Source organism: Leptodactylus fuscus, chromosome 3 (assembly GCF_031893055.1).
Source record: "Leptodactylus fuscus isolate aLepFus1 chromosome 3, aLepFus1.hap2, whole genome shotgun sequence".
In the NCBI taxonomy this organism is placed as follows: Eukaryota; Metazoa; Chordata; class Amphibia; order Anura; family Leptodactylidae; genus Leptodactylus; species Leptodactylus fuscus.
The window spans coordinates 23,729,027-23,746,565 of record NC_134267.1 but is presented as its reverse complement, the minus strand read 5'-3'; the positions used below and the strand labels follow the sequence as shown (position 1 = coordinate 23,746,565).

The window sequence follows — 17,539 nt, the reverse complement described above, 5'->3', positions numbered from 1 at the left end:
ATATTATATATATAATTGTATTTCTGAACATGTTTTAGTAAAAAGCTAAAATAACAAAACTTGTGTCACTGTCCAAATATTTCTGGCCCTAACTGTATCTGCAGGGCTGGGGTGATATGCTGGGTCTGGTGACATTAACCTATCTATCTGCAGGGCTGGGGTGATATGCTGATTCTGGTGACACTAACCTATCTATCTGTGGGCTGGGGTGATATGCTGGTTCTGGTGACACTAACCTATCTATCTGCAGGACTGGGGTGATATGCTGATTCTGGTGATACTAACCTATCTATCTGCAGGGCTGGGGTGATATGCTGGTTCTGGTGACAGTAACCTATCTATCTGCAGGGCTGGGGTGATATGCTGGGTCTGGTGACACTAACCTATCTATCTGTGGGCTGGGGTGATATGCTGATTCTGGTGACACTAACCTATCTATCTGCAGGGCTGGGGTGATATGCTGATTCTGGTGATACTAACCTATCTATCTGCAGGGCTGGGGTGATATGCTGGTTCTGGTGACAGTAACCTATCTATCTGCAGGGCTGGGGTGATATGCTGGGTCTGGTGACACTAACCTATCTATCTGCAGGGCTGGAGTGATATGCTGGTTCTGGTGACAGTAACCTATCTATCTGCAGGCTGGGGTGATATGCTGGTTCTGGTGACAGTAACCTATCTATCTGCAGGGCTGGGGTGATATACTGGGTCTGGTGACACTAACCTATCTATCTGCAGGGCTGGGGTGATATACTGGGTCTGGTGACAGTAACCTATCTATCTGCAGGGCTGGGGTGATATGCTGGTTCTGGTGACACTAACCTATCTATCTGCAGGACTGGGGTGATATGCTGGGTCTGGTGACCATAACCTATCTATCTGCAGGACTGGGGTGATATGCTGGTTCTGGTGACACTAACCTATCTATCTGCAGGGCTGGGGTGATATGCTGGGTCTGGTGACCATAACCTATCTATCTGCAGGACTGGGGTGATATGCTGGTTCTGGTGACACTAACCTATCTATCTGCAGGACTGGGGTGATATGCTGGTTCTGGTGACACTAACCTATCTATCTGCAGGGCTGGGGTGACAAACTCTGTATAATAAAGAACCTGAAGCTTTCTTTTCTCCTTTCCCTGCTTTTGGCCAAATTTCTAATGGATCATCCACAATGTAATGTTTCCTTCTCAGCAGGACATCCCAGCACTACACCACATTATACCTCGTTACATCATATCATTGATAAAGGAGCTTCAGTTTTCGCTTCCCCTGATATTACCTGCGCTTTCATCCTCCCTCTATTATAAAGAGATCCCGGTATCGGACTAGCTTGTACATAAGGTATCTGTAGATTTCTATTTCCCTCTGTAAACAGAAAGCTGCAGCATCCGACCAGGATGTTAGTGGAGCAGCTGCAGCTCTCTCTTCCCCTCTCACAGAAGAAACTCCCAGCATAGGTTTAGCTCTGAAACCTCCTTGCTGATTAGCCTCTCATTTGTATGAGATTATTTTGTGGCTTAATGGGGACAGGGCCTAAGCAAGAAACATATGAATTTTGGGGGGTGTAATAGAAGTTCATGTATGGGCATGGATGTGGTAAGAACGGAGCTAGAAATTATATTCCAAACATTCCCTTACAATAATTGTGGAAACCTACTTGCAGTACCATGCCTGACCACCTGGAGCGCTGTTAAGTAGAATGAAGTCAATGAGTAATACAGGGGTCGTCTGTACGAGGTTCTCAATATTTTGTGAAAATATGTACATGCTCCGACCAATGAAGACTGATGTAAAGCAAATACCTACAGGCAAATCTACTTTGGTAATCTAAAGCACCATCTAGTGGTAGAATACTGAATGCAAAGCTGAATAAACCAGTGGTACATCTATAGCATTGACATGTTTTATAATATTCTGCATCTTCTAATATATTGCAACAGAAAGTTTCCTAATTTCCCCTGATATATGACACATGCATGTGACATGTAAGAGAGGAATATAATATATACAGGTGTCTGTAATACACTACTGGCACAATGACAAAAAATCCATTGTACACATCTGCATATTAATTCCCTGGTTATAGTTAGTCATCCACTACAATGTAATCCCATCAGTCTACATCAATGGCAGATCAATCTCCGGTAGATGACGGTTATACAGACGGCTGCAACATTTAGCGGAACGTACTAAATATATGGAAGCATCAATAATGTCATAAACCAACAGGAAGCATTTCACTGAGTAATACGTCCTTCACTCACATCACAAACATCAATTCTAATTTACCATTATTTACAATTTGTTGCAGTTTGAGCTCCATTAACATATAGAATAAATCTACGTAAAGATTGACGAGACATATTCTGTTACATCCTGTATTATACTCCAGAGCTGCGCTCACTATTCTGCTGGTGCAGTCACTGTGTACATACATTACATTACTTATCCTGTACTGATCCTGAGTTACATCCTGTATTGTACTCCAGAGCTGCACTCACTATTCTGCTGGTACAGTCACTGTGTACATACATTACATTACTTATCAAGTATTATACTCCAGAGCTGCGCTCACTATTCTGCTGGTGCAGTCACTGTGTACATACATTACATTACTTATCCTGTACTGATCCTGAGTTACATCCTGTATTATACTCCAGAGCTGCACTCACTATTCTGCTGGTGCAGTCACTGTGTACATACATTACATTACTTATCATGTATTATACTCCAGAGCTGCGCTCACTATTCTGCTGGTGCAGTCACTGTGTACATACATTACATTACTTATCCTGTACTGATCCTGAGTTACATCCTGTATTATACTCCAGAGCTGCGCTCACTATTCTGCCGGTGCAGTCACTGTGTACATACATTACATTACTTATCCTGTACTGATCCTGAGTTACATCCTGTATTATACTCCAGAGCTGCACTCACTATTCTGCTGGTGCAGTCACTGTGTACATACATTACATTACTTATCCTGTATTATACTCCAGAGCTGCACTCAGTATTCTGCTGGTAACAGTCACTGTGTACATACATTACATTACTTATCCTGTACTGATCCTGAGTTACATCCTGTATTATACTCCAGAGCTGCGCTCACTATTCTGCTGGTACAGTCACTGTGTACATACATTACATTACTTATCCTGTACTGATCCTGAGTTACATCCTGTATTATACCCCAGAGCTGCGCTCACTATTCTGCTGGGACAGTCACTGTGTACATACATTACATTATTTATCCTGTACTGATCCTGAGTTACATCCTGTATTATACTCCAGAGCTGCGCTCACTATTCTGCTGGTACAGTCACTGTGTACATACATTACATTACTTATCCTGTACTGATCCTGAGTTACATCCTGTATTGTACTCCAGAGCTGCACTCACTATTCTGCTGGTACAGTCACTGTGTACATACATTACATTACATTACTTATCAAGTATTATACTCCAGAGCTGCGCTCACTATTCTGCTGGTACAGTCACTGTGTACATACATTACATTACTTATCAAGTATTATACTCCAGAGCTGCGCTCACTATTCTGCTGGTGCAGTCACTGTGTACATACATTACATTACTTATCCTGTACTGATCCTGAGTTACATCCTGTATTATACTCCAGAGCTGCACTCACTATTCTGCTGGTGCAGTCACTGTGTACATACATTACATTACTTATCATGTATTATACTCCAGAGCTGCGCTCACTATTCTGCTGGTGCAGTCACTGTGTACATACATTACATTACTTATCCTGTACTGATCCTGAGTTACATCCTGTATTATACTCCAGAGCTGCGCTCACTATTCTGCCGGTGCAGTCACTGTGTACATACATTACATTACTTATCCTGTACTGATCCTGAGTTACATCCTGTATTATACTCCAGAGCTGCACTCACTATTCTGCTGGTGCAGTCACTGTGTACATACATTACATTACTTATCCTGTATTATACTCCAGAGCTGCACTCACTATTCTGCTGGTAACAGTCACTGTGTACATACATTACATTACTTATCCTGTACTGATCCTGAGTTACATCCTGTATTATACCCCAGAGCTGCGCTCACTATTCTGCTGGGACAGTCACTGTGTACATACATTACATTATTTATCCTGTACTGATCCTGAGTTACATCCTGTATTATACTCCAGAGCTGCGCTCACTATTCTGCTGGTACAGTCACTGTGTACATACATTACATTACTTATCCTGTACTGATCCTGAGTTACATCCTGTATTATACCCAGAGCTGCGCTCACTATTCTGCTGGTGCAGTCACTGTGTACATACATTACATTACTTATCCTGTACTGATCCTGCATATGATGGCGCAATACAAGTAAGCATAAATAAAAAATAATAAATATTATGCTCCAGAGCTGTATTCACTATTCTGCAGTGTTATAGTTAAGCTGTATTGTAGAATACTAATGGATATTGAGCAGACAATCTCAATAATATTCCAGTGAGGGGACAATTGAGGGATTCAGCCAGTAAAGGGAAGAGATGGGCTGGGGGTGGGACATGTTCTGAGGGGGCTACAAGCCAACTCTGCTTCTTGCCAGTATTTGTTATGGGGCTGAGGCAACAAACTGCATCTTTGTTCCTGATGGTCTAGGGTAGCTATCTAGAAAAAGAAGAAGGCATGATGGAAACAAGTTGTGTAGGAAGATTATGCTTGCACTGAGATATCTAAGGGGTGATGCACCTAAAACTACTTATCAAGTCAAGAGTAGATATCCCCAATCTACTGGTTGAAGGATGTTCCTGAGATTCCCCACACCCCTCCCGAGCAGATCACACACCATTGGATCCAGTCTGTCATGTGATTGATTCATGTCTAATTCACAGCAGTTGTAGTAAAGCATCTCACCGGCTTTTCTCAGGTATCCTTGGTGCCTCCATGGAGTAGATCACTGCATTGTCTGGATGGAGCCGTAGGGTATATTTCCCAGATCTCTGCAGGTAGACCGCTATCTCCACTCTGCAGCTTGGATTGTTGCTCCTCAGCCATGGACTGACCACTGTGGGACTCCGACCTCCAGGTGAGATGAAGAACAAGAAGTTCCCTAGTATAAGAAGAGGAGAAAAGTGTGAGCCAAAATTGGGTTTTATGAGACTTACTAGGATGTTTAATGAGTCTGAGCCCCTGATGACGGTACAAAGGGTAAGGAGATGTGGTAACCATCTTGGGTCCAGAAGACCCCACTGTCATTGTCTGGAGCACATTGGTGACTCATCTATTACCAAAAAGTTATGCTATAGGGCTCTAGTCACCTGATGGATGTCAAAAGATTACCCAATTGGCATCCATTGGCCGATATGTGCTGATATATCTATAGTCAAGGACTAATAGGTCATGTCCTGGCTATCTCCATAGTAAAGTCACCAGTACTAAGGGGTTCACCTATATAGTGTCCCAAAAAGGCTTGCTTGTGAATCTAGAGTGATTGATCAGGTTCAACTTTTCTCTATCAAAGTATGTGTGGAAAATAATAATAATAATAATAATTTTAATTTTAATACAAAAATAATAATTATTAATACTCCAGAGCTGTATGCAAAATTCTGCAGCTTGTCACTGGACTCTATGAACATGCTTGCTGACTGACACATCCGTGACATCTAAGCTAAGCTCCTTTATTGACATGATCTCTGCTACATTGCACTCTTGGCAAGATTATTTCTCTCTTTCAGAAGAGATTACCGTACGTGATTTGAAGAAGAAACTTTCTAGAAGGCAGCGAGCATTGTCAAGACATTATACAGAAATTATAGCTGAGACTCGGCGGCATTGTGACTGTACCTGTGAATGAAAAAACCTTGTACAACCTGATAAACTGTATCTATACAGCAGTGAGTCTTGTGCAGACACTGAATAAGAAGGGAATGCTGAGGAAATTTAGCTCAAACTCTTCAGAATTCTGAATGTAGCTGTGAATGAGAATATCTTGTAACAGATGATATCAATGTAAAAACTGTAATCTGATAAACTATAGCTATAATCTATACCGCACTGAGCATTGTGCAGACACTGAATAAGCAGGGAATGCTTGGAAATTGGAGTTTAGACTCTGTAGAACTGTTAATGAAGCGATGGATGGAAATATATTGTAATAGAGATTATCTATGTATGAATTGCAACATGATAAAGTATCTATATGGCAGTGAACACTGGGCAGACACTGAATAAGCAGGGGGTGTTGATACATTTTATCTGAACGTAGCTGTGAATGAAAATACCTTGTAATAGAGATTATTATCTGTATATAAACTGTAAACTAGTATATTGTATCTAGAAGGCAGTGAGCACTGCAGGCACTGAATAAGCAGGGGGTGTTATAGATTTTAGCCCAGATTTCTCAAGGTAGTTGTGGATGACCACACCTTGTAATAGAGATTATTTATGTATAAACTTTATACTAGTGTAACATCTCTGCCTGTTCGGGTCTCTGCACCGCCCTCTGCTCACGTGCTGCGGCGCAGGAGGCGGGTGCAGTTTGGTTCTTGGCTTAAAGTTTTTGGTCGCACTGTGTGAACTCGGCTCTAGTTCTGTGATTGTATTTGCACCACATCCGTCTTCTGCCCTTGTTGCCTCTGTCCATTAAGTGGTTAATTTTGTCTTGCCTGTGATTGACAGCCTGCCTTCCTGTCAACTCCAGGCTGTCAACTCTTGGCTCTCATTCACACCAGCGCTTGCTATTGCCGTGTGCATACTTGCTCCTTACTGTCACTATTTTTGCTTGCATTCTTATCCTTGACCTTTGGCTTTCCTCACTGACTATTCTTTGGACTCCGATTTGGCAATGCATCACTCGACTGTTACTGACCCCTAGCTAGCTGACCTCTCTTTGTTGTTGTCCATCTTGTCTGCGTTTTGTGTCTCACATATCCGGGAAGGGACCGTCTTCGTGGTTGCCGCCTTTTACGTAGGATAGGGCCTGGCAATAGGAAGGGTCAGTTGGGGGCTTCAGCTTAGGGCTCACTGTCTCTTGTGTTCTGTCCCAGGGTCCAACAGCTACCAGGGAATTGCTGTCTTAGCAATTCCCTAACAACTAGCAAATTGTAACTGGAAGGCAATGGGCATTGTGCAGACACTGAATAAGCAGGGGATAATGATAGATTTTAGCCCAGATGTCTCTGAATTGTGACTGTAGCTGTGGATGATTGAAGATGAGCCATCAAAGTAATAGATGAGACCGGGCAGCTGTAATTCATTTGTATAGCCAATGGATATGATCCCTCTGTGCCAGTCATCAGTGTACAGGGAACGTAATGCGAGCAGTGTATTTCAAGGCTCCTGTGGAGAGATTGGCCTCACAAATCTTCCCTGTATTTAGAGGCTGCTCGGTCAGGTGGATAATATAACTATCTTACTGCAAATGACCAGCTAAGTAGGCCACTAATCTAAGCTGAAAATATGGGATTCTAGAAAAAAAAGTAATAATATGTGGAAATTTATAAAACTGCACTATGTAACACGGGGATTAATATAATGAAATATCCGTCCCATCTATGTTTAAAGTGTAAGACTTGATTAAAGGGGGTCGCCACAAGTGAGCCCTGCACTTGGGGATGTTAATGATTGTATATGTGGAGCTATTCGGCCCCTGTATGTTGGTATTATTTTAGTACTACGTGACGGTATTTATATACCTCTTAGTCAGTGTAATATATGATGGTGCTGTATAAAATTGTTCTATATGCTTATAAACATCAAGTAGTGTGCAGCCCATATAGGTTAGCATGAATCGGACTAGATCTATCTTAGTATAAACAAGGGCAGCTTGGTCATATCAATGGGGCTCCCAAATCCAATGTCCCCACTTTACCAAGCCCACCCCTTATTTACAGGTCAAGAAATCCCCTTTTATTGACCCCCACATAATATAGTGCCCCCTTTACTAGCCCCAATATAGTATATAGCCTCCTTTATTGTCCCCCACAGTAGATCACCCTCTTTACCGGTGTCCATACAGTATATTTACCCCTTTACTGGCCCCATAAATAAAATTGCCCTCTTTTTTGGTCCCCACACAATAACATATTGTGGAATGTCCCCTGTGGGTGAGTAAAATACTGTTGGTGCGGCCCTTGATGTCCAGGGTCCATACAATTCTGTGGGTTGCATTATGGCCCCAAGTGCCAATAGTTGGTTGAGTAATTACCATCCAATGTAAATGGATGTAAGTTTTGGCTAGTTTGGGGTATCTTATGGATACAGTAGTTTTTTTGGTTTTTGTTAACTGCATTAATTTCCTAAAAAAACCCATATATTTTAAAAAATCTACAATTCAGCAGTAAGGGATGGCTACACAAATGTCTGGAAAGCCCGATAAGTTTTCACACATTAGTTCAATTGATATGTGCCAAATCGGGGACTTTAACACAAGAGTTCAGTGAAGCCATTGAGAATTCACGATGGAATAAATTTTTGGATTTTCATTCCAGGACTTAGTGCATGACAAGACTTCCTAACTATTGTTTCAATGCAAACTATGACTTATCTGGAAGAAATCCAAAGCAAGATTTGCCTAAACCCCAAATCGAGGTGATTCGTATGTAAATAACATTAAACTAATGCTTCAAAAGCATCAATCCAATTCCCTTTGTCTCTTGAATATGTAGATTTGAGTTAAAACCAAATTTGGGAATAGGTCAAAGCCTAAATTATGTATTTGGAAATTTTCTCATCTTGAAACATGGGTCGCATCCATGGAAAACAATTAAAAAAAAAAAAAGTTTGATATTTAACAAAAAATTAGAGTAGACATTCATGAGAGAATAGATTCAATATTGGATAATATTAAAATTTTTATAAAATTCTGCTTTCTGGCCCGGCTAGTGATAGCAAACAGATGGATGTTGTGTGGAGACCCCGTAATTGCTGAATGGAAAATTATAACTATGAAAATTACAAAATTTTGAAAGTGGAGAAACTATTAAGACCAGGAAAATATTGCCATTTTTGAACATTTTAACTTCCCAGTTAAAGGGATCCTACCTTTCAAACACATTTTTTTTCTGAGTAACACGTCGGAATAGCCTTAAGAATGGCTATGCTTCTCCTACCTTTCGTTGTCTTCTCCGAGTCGCCGTTCCGTAGGAATCCTGTTTTTTGTCGGTATGCAAATGAGTTCTCTCACAGCACTGGGGGCGGGCCCCAGTGCTCAAACAGCACAGGAGGCGTCCTCAATGCTTTGAGAGAACGCTCTCCAGCGCTGCCTCCAACTTCATCAGCAACAGCCTCTTCATCCTCTTCTTCTGGCACAGGGTTTCAGACTTCTAGGCCTCGGGCAGAGCAGACTTTGCATGCCCACAACCACGAGAAAATGGCCGCTTACAATATTGTGGGCATACGCAGTCAAGATAAAAAATTAACACACAAAAAAAACCTTAGAGTCAAAAGCAATAAAAAAAATTATTTTTTGGAATCACTGTAAATTCATTTTTTCAAACAAAATCCAAATGTCCCTAAATAATTAAAGGTAATGATACATTGTATCATTAAGGTGGACATCCGCACCTTACTGATGTCCTACTGCTCCCGTTCTTATGTTGTCAGGTCCTTTTGTGGGTCTTTTTGCTTCATGGTACAGTAAAGATGTCTCAACATAGCCATGTGGCCGCTGTAGTCAGTCCATAAACCAGGAAAATCTGGACCAAAGCTGTCCTAGTATTATTTCTAGCTGACCATGGCTTTCTCCAAAAATGTGGAAGGGGTTGTATCTACTGTGACAACCCCTTTAATGGGTCATTGTAAGGTGGGGGGTCTGAGAGTGATCTGGGTCCTCGGGCACTGAACATAATAGGCCTATTATCACTCACTATAATAGGAACATATGATATATTACTTGAAGTTTTTTGTAGGAACAGTGGCCTTCATCTGTTCATGGACCTCTGGTATTGACCTAGTGTCGAGGGCTTAAAGGGGTTATCTGCCCCTTTTAATACTGATAGCCTATCCACAGGATTAGAGTACAGAGCACCAGTCTTAATATATTTTCCCCTGTACGTCTAATATACTGAGCAAACAACAACCCCAAATTGATTCTGACCTCAGAAAAGTCCCTGAAATGGAATTACTGACATACCGCCATATCATTACATTACACATGGCCCAGACCAGATGGAGGGACGTTACATCACTTTTCTGGGATCTATTGAAAAATAGTAATTCAATGACATATGAATCCTCCCAAAAACAGTATCTAAAAAAGTCTAAATTGTGCGAGTAGGAAGCGGGTGTCTGTGCCGCTCGGTGTTGTGCGGAACGAACCGTGTCTGTTGTCTATAAACATAATTCTGTACAGCTGGCATTGGCTTTGAACCAGGGAAACTGAATTTTCACATCAAATGTGGTGCTAAAACTACAGCGCAGTCAATTTCCTCCACTCCTGCCTCGTCTGCCCATTCATGTGGCCAGAATATCAATAGGAACAAGTCTTAGATTAGTAGCAGCGATATCCGAGCAACCGGAGCCGCGAGATAATGGTGCAAAAACCATATTATAGGATTCAATTATATCCCAGCATAAGGAGAGGCGGCAGTGATGGAAAGATCGGGCCTCGGCATCACATGTCACCAGTATAATGTGTATGCGCCCCAAGTGTCACTCTACTGCACCCAAATATCAGTGTGTCATCATCATACCCCAAATATCAGTGTGTAACTCTAATGCACCCCAAATATCAGTGTTCCATCATCCTGTACCCCAAATATCAGTGTATCATGTACCCCAAATATTAGCATGTCATTATACCCCAAGTGTCATTCTACTGAACCCCAAATATCAGTGTGTCTTCATCATGTAACTCGTGTCACTCTACAGCACCCCAAATATTATCATGTCATCATTGTGTACCCCAAATATAAGTGTCATCATCCTGCACCCCAAGTATCAGTGTATCATTATCCTGTACCCCAAGTATCAGCCTGTCATTATCCTGTACCTCAAGTATCAGTGTATCATTATCCTGTACCCCAAGTATCAGCCTGTCATTATCCTGTACCCCAAGTATCAGCCTGTCATTATCCTGTACCCCAAGTATCAGCCTGTCATTATCCTGTACCCCAAGTGTCAGCCTGTCATCATCCTGTACCCCGAGTGTCAGCCTGTCATTATCCTGTACCCCAAGTGTTGGCCTGCCATTATCCTTTACCCCAAGTATCAGCCTGTTATTATCCTGTACCCCAAGTATCAGCCTGTCATTATTCTGTACCCCAAGTATCAGCCTGTCATTATTCTGTACCCCAAGTATCAGCCTGTCATTATCCTGTACCCCAAGTATCAGCCTGTCATTATCCTGTACCCCAAGTATCAGTGTATCATTATCCTGTACCCCAAGTATCAGCCTGTCATTATCCTGTACCCCAAGTATCAGCCTGTCATTATCCTGTACCCCAAGTATCAGTGTATCATTATCCTGTACCCCAAGTATCAGCCTGTCATTATCCTGTACCCCAAGTATCAGCCTGTCATTATCCTGTACCCCAAGTATCAGTGTATCATTATCCTGTACCCCAAGTATCAGCCTGTCATTATTCTTTACCCCAAGTGTCAGCCTGTCATTATCCTGTACCCCAAGTATCAGTGTATCATTATTTTCTGTACCCCAAGTATCAGCCTGTCATTATCCTGTACCCCAAGTGTCAGCCTGTCATTATCCTGTACCCCAAGTATCAGCCTGTCATTATCCTGTACCCCAAGTATCAGCCTGTCATTATCCTGTACCCCAAGTGTCAGTGTCATCATCCTGTACCCCGAGTGTCAGCCTGTCATTATCCTGTACCTCAAGTATCAGCCTGTCATTATCCTGTACCCCGAGTGTCAGCCTGTCATTATCCTGTACCCCAAGTATCAGCCTGTCATTATCCTGTACCCCGAGTGTCAGCCTGTCATTATCCTGTACCCCAAGTGTTGGCCTGCCATTATCCTTTACCCCAAGTATCAGCCTGTCATTATCCTGTACCCCAAGTATCAGCCTGTCATTATCCTTTACCCCAAGTGTCAGTGTATCATTATCCTGTACCCCAAGTATCAGCCTGTCATTATCCTGTACCCCAAGTGTCAGTGTATCATTATCCTGTACCCCAAGTATCAGCCTGTCATTATCCTGTACCTCAAGTATCAGCCTGTCCTTATCCTGTACCCCGAGTGTTGGCCTGCCATTATCCTGTACCCCAAGTATCAGCCTGTCATTATCCTGTACCCCAAGTGTCAGTCTGCCATTATCCTGTACCCCAAGTGTCAGCCTGTCATTATCCTGTACCCCAAGTATCAGCCTGTCATTATCCTGTACCCCAAGTATCAGCCTGTCATTATCTTTTACCCCAAGTGTCAGCCTGTCATTATCCTGTACCCCAAGTATCAGCCTGTCATTATCCTGTACCCCAAGTGCCAGCCTGTCATTATCCTGTACCCCAAGTGTCAGCCTGTCATTATTCTGTACCCCAAGTGTCAGCCTGTCATTATCCTGTACCCCAAGTGTCAGCCTGTCATTATCCTGTACCCCAAGTATCAGCCTGTCATTATCCTGTACCCCAAGTATCAGCCTGTCATTATCCTGTACCCCAAGTGTCAGCCTGTCATTATCCTGTACCCCAAGTATCAGCCTGTCATTATCCTGTACCCCAAGTATCAGCCTGTCATTATCCTGTACCCCAAGTGTCAGCCTGTCATTATCCTGTACCCCGAGTATCAGCCTGTCATTATCCTGTACCCCGAGTATCAGCCTGTCATTATCCTGTACCCCAAGTGTCAGCCTGTCATTATCCTGTACCCCGAGTATCAGCCTGTCATTATCCTGTACCCCAAGTGTCAGCCTGTCATTATCCTGTACCCCAAGTGTCAGCCTGTCATTATCCTGTACCCCAAGTATCAGCCTGTCATTATGCTGTACCCCAAGTGTCAGCCTGTCATTATCCTGTACCCCAAGTATCATCGCGTCTTTGCTCCAGGACCCTACAATCCTCATTCTGGGCCTATAGATTGCAGATTGTGTTTTCCAGTTACCTTTACAATGCACCAATCACACATCACATCCGGTGCCATGAGAGGGCTGAGGCACTTCAGTGGAGGGCTATTATACGTCCTCTATATTGTGATGTTCTCCTTTGTCTTCATTGTCCTTAGGATCTTCTCAGCATCACTTTACATTCCCTCCTATCCTCTTATAGCGCTAGTCTAGCTGTCTTGCAGCTGAGATCCCATAGTGCGGTGTACTGCGCTGCACTGCATTCTGGGTGATGCTTGCTGGAGAATTGTCTTCGAGGAGCTTTATCCCGCTCCCCTTGGAGATTCGTCCTCTTCTTTGTAATGAGCCTGTTTTTCTGTAATTTCTTGCAGATGGACATGGTTCGCCGTGCATGGTGTTGTTACAGCAACGTTGCGTCTCCCGTCTCTCCAATCCTGAGTTATCAGAGATGGAGACTTCATAAACTTTTTCACTCTGTTGCCACTAATGATTTCCATTTCTGAACTTTTTCTTGTCTCCCCTCGGGGACGCAGATGATGACTGTGGCGGTGTATTATATAGTAGAGAATAAATGGCTGTAAAATAGGTGGACGGAGGGAGGCGGGCGAGCCCCGCGAGGGCGCAGGAAACAGGAGAAGATGCGCCTTCTATAAAATAATCATGTCTTTGCTTAATCTCTACCACTGCCGGGATGTAAAAAGCTTTGTGATCATCGGCAGTGATGGCGCCATTATATGTGACACTAAGTGACTTCTGACAACGTGCGTTACAAGAACATTTTTGGATCTGAGGGAAATTCTTCTAAAGGGTTGATCCATTTAAAATAATCCTGCCCTACTAAAATAAATTGATTGGGTACAGTAAACTTCTTCCATAATTCCTATTATATACAATACAAAGCTTCCTATATAAAGATCGAGCGACAAAATTCTTCAGTTCAGATTCTTGAATTCGCTCTGTACTGATCAGATTCAATGTGGGCCAAGCTGATCGGAATTGAAACACCGCGATTGCTCCAAAAAGACCATCCTGTCCAAAAAGTTTGGCTAGTAATTCCTAGCCATTGGGACCAAAATGAAACAATCTAAAGCTGGATTCACACTTGCGATGGAGTCCCCGTAGGAGAGAAAAGTCTTGCAGGGTTTATGCGGAAACCCAACGGACCACACTATAGTCTATGGGGTCCAGGGGTTTCCACATCTAACCACTTTTTAAGCGGACAGGGTCTACGTCTTTTGGGTCCCAATGCGTTCCTAAAGAAGGGAAACCTAAACAGTAGTGTAAACCAGTTTACAGCAGTCAATGGTTGGTTTGAATCATGTGGTCTGGGAAGTCTCAGCTGCTGAAAGTAGGTCACTGAACTCGTTTCAAACCTCCTAATTTAAACCAATTAATGCCATTGACTGGTTTGGTCTAGGTTCACATCTGCACACGGGTCTCTGTTTTTTGAGTCCACCGGGGAACCCTAAAACACTGGTTACCTGCAGATACCCACAGATCCTATAGATTATAATGGGATCTGTTGGGTGTCCACCATTTTTATACTGAGACTGGCAGAGAGAAAAATCCTCCATGTAGGACTTCTCTCTTTGCCGATTTTTGCAGCTGTCTCCAATGGAGAGTCTAAAGGTAAGTTCACACGGAGTATTTAGGTCAAGATTTTGAGGCTGTATCCGCCTCAAAATCCTGACCAAAAAGACGGCTCCCATTGAAATCAATGGGAGCCGTTTAGTTCTTTTCTCTGGGAGCTGGTTTGTTCCAGCTCCCGGAAAAAGAAGCGAGATGCTCATTCTTCAGGCCGTTTCGCCTCTCAATTCAGGCTGAAGACACTCCCTCCTCCTGACTAGGTCCATTCATTGGGCCTAATCCAGAGCAGAGTGCGCGACTAGATGCTGCTGCAGTGCACCGGCATTCAGTCACGGCTACCCGTATTTTGGACCGGAACCTGAGGCAGCCTCCGGCGCTTTAGATGTGGTCTAGGAGGTCACTTTTGGTCACTCAAAGTTAGGGTCCAATCACATGGAGGAAAATGGTGAGGAATTTGGTGTAGAGTTTCAGCGCTGAAAAAAAAGCCTCCCATTGACTTTAATGGGTTCCTTTTTCTGTTATGGATGGAAGAATTTTCCTCCATGTGATTGGACCCTTAGAGGTGTGAAATTTTTTGATGGAAAGGCGGCATGGCGTAAAGTGGGAGAATATGTCCCCCAATTTCATTATAAGTTTGGCCTAAAATTCTGGTTCCAACAAAACAAATTAAAAAGTGGTATAAACTCAAAGTAAACACCACATTTATCATCCAGCATTGACTTCTGTGATAAATCTGGCCCCTTGTACATGACTGTGGCGTAGGTCAGTGTGCTATTTGGGTTTGTGTCGACCCATGTGCAAGACCATATATTACATAAATCAGTGTGTGGCAGCAAGACTCAGGTCTAATCCTGTCCAGTTTTGTGCCCATACTTCTGCAGCCCCTAGTCATTGAATGAATGGGGACACAGAAGCACAACTGGTACACGTGTTATCGGACGTGCCATTCAATCATGGCCAGCGGTCAGTACACAGATTGTCTATTAGTAAGTATGTTGCGGTGGGCTTAGTGGCTTGAATCAGTATGTGTAGCGGCACCTCATTGGATTGCTCATTGCCCCCATCCAATGTTGACTTATTCTCTGGCACTATTTAATTTTTAGCCTTCCATTGCCGGAACACATTGTGGATCTTGTCTACAAATCCCTCCATTTATCCCTAATGTGACTCTTTTTAGCTGCGGTTAAACTTTCCTCCACATCATTAGACAATGATATTCCGCTCGAGAACCAGCTCACTGTAGATCAATAAGGGAGAAGAGTATTTGCTTTTTGGGGCAAACCTTATGCAAAGATTTCCAGGGTCTAGAGTCTGCACTGGATGTAGGATCGGAGAAATCATTCCAAAATTACTCAGGAGAAAACCATCAAAGCCGGCAAAAAGAGATAAAGCGAGTAACAAACCCTGGGAAAGCGACCTCTCCGACCATCATCTGCTCTTATCTAAGGTTCAGTCACCAAATCTGAGAGGGTCAGTAGAGATGAGCAAAGTGGTATGGATATGAACCAGATTGGACTGGGACCTTTAGGGATCAGAATTGAAATTATTATATTTTGGGGTCTCCTCGGGCCCCAAAGTCTAATAGGTGGAGGTCCAGGGACTGACAATTACAGATTAGAGATGAGCGAACAGTAAAATGTTCGAGGTTCGATATTCGTTTCAAGTAGCCCCTCAATATTCGACTACTTGAATCGAATATCGAACCCTATTATACTCTATGGGGGGAAAATGCTCGTTTCAGGGGTAGGCAACATTCGATCAAATTATACTTACCAAGTCCACGAGTGAGGGTCGGGCTGGATCCTCCGAGAAGTCTTCTCCTTGCAGCGTCCCCGCGGTGTCTTCCGGCTCTGAATTCACTCTGCCAGGCATCGGGCCTAGGCAGAGCCGACTGCACATGTCCGCACTACAAGCCCGATGCCTGGCAGAGTGAATGAAGAACCGGAAGACGCCACGGGGAAGTTGCACGGAGACTTCTAAAGGTAGGAGAAGAACCAGCGTTGATTGGCCGACGGTATAGCATTCGGCCAACCAATGCTGGTTCTGCATCGAACTTTTCCATTCGAATAGCGAGTGGTACTCAATCGAGTACGAGTATTTCGAATACCGTAGTATTCGATCGAATACCTACTCGATCGAGTACTACTCTCTCATCTCTATTACAGATGAAGATTTGTTTCGGGATGGCACGATTTGGCCCATAAGATTTCCTCCACGTTGAATAAGATTGTCACGACCCGGTGAAATTATCATATCCCGGGGACTTTTCAGACATCAGCGCACCCCATGTGACTACTGAGACCCAATCAGAGACCTCAGTGGTGACCCTGCACCATAACATCACCGAGGAAGCCGGAAGAGGCCAGAAGTGGAATCGGAAAGTGGAAGAAAGTGCTGGACTCTTTGAGGGTAGGGAAGTATAAACTTATATTTCATCACACTCCCCCAAGCCTCCACCTATTATAGTCGGAGGTCTGAAGACACCTCAATATATAATAATTTCACTTCCAGTTCTTGACAAACGTATTCAACCTGAAATAAATCTTTGGGTTGAATCTTCAGAAGTTCGATCAGTGTCAATGCAAAATGTCTTATCTCCTCCCCCTCCTCATGTCTAGAAAACTCTCCCATAGACCTCAAAGAGTCGGCTCCAGGCTATACCTCCCTATGGCCATGATTGTGCTGTAAAGCAGATTACTAAATGCTGTTAACAGTGCAGGAGAGAAGCTCAGACAAGATGGCCGCCCCATAGTCATGTACAGGAAATAGAATATAAAATCTATAATCAGAAAATAAAAGCAGATTGGAAGAAAAGTGATAAAAGCGATAGACCTCACCATCTGGTTTTAATAGATAAAAAAATATGCTGACGCCTTCTCTTTAAGGCTCACCGAAGCAGCAGTCATGAAGGGATGGAAGTGTAATGTCCCGGTCCTGCTCATCCAA

General features: G+C 43.1%; 1 protein-coding gene across 1 annotated transcript in view; it reads right to left on the bottom strand.

Moving 5' to 3' along the window:
• Positions 1-17,539, bottom strand: part of ALK (ALK receptor tyrosine kinase) — a 435,118-nt gene that overhangs the window by 176,878 nt on the left and 240,701 nt on the right. The window contains exon 4 of the mRNA XM_075267217.1: positions 4,903-5,098. Within this exon, the coding sequence (XP_075123318.1) occupies positions 4,903-5,098 (196 nt within the window). The remainder of the gene's footprint in view (positions 1-4,902; positions 5,099-17,539) is intronic.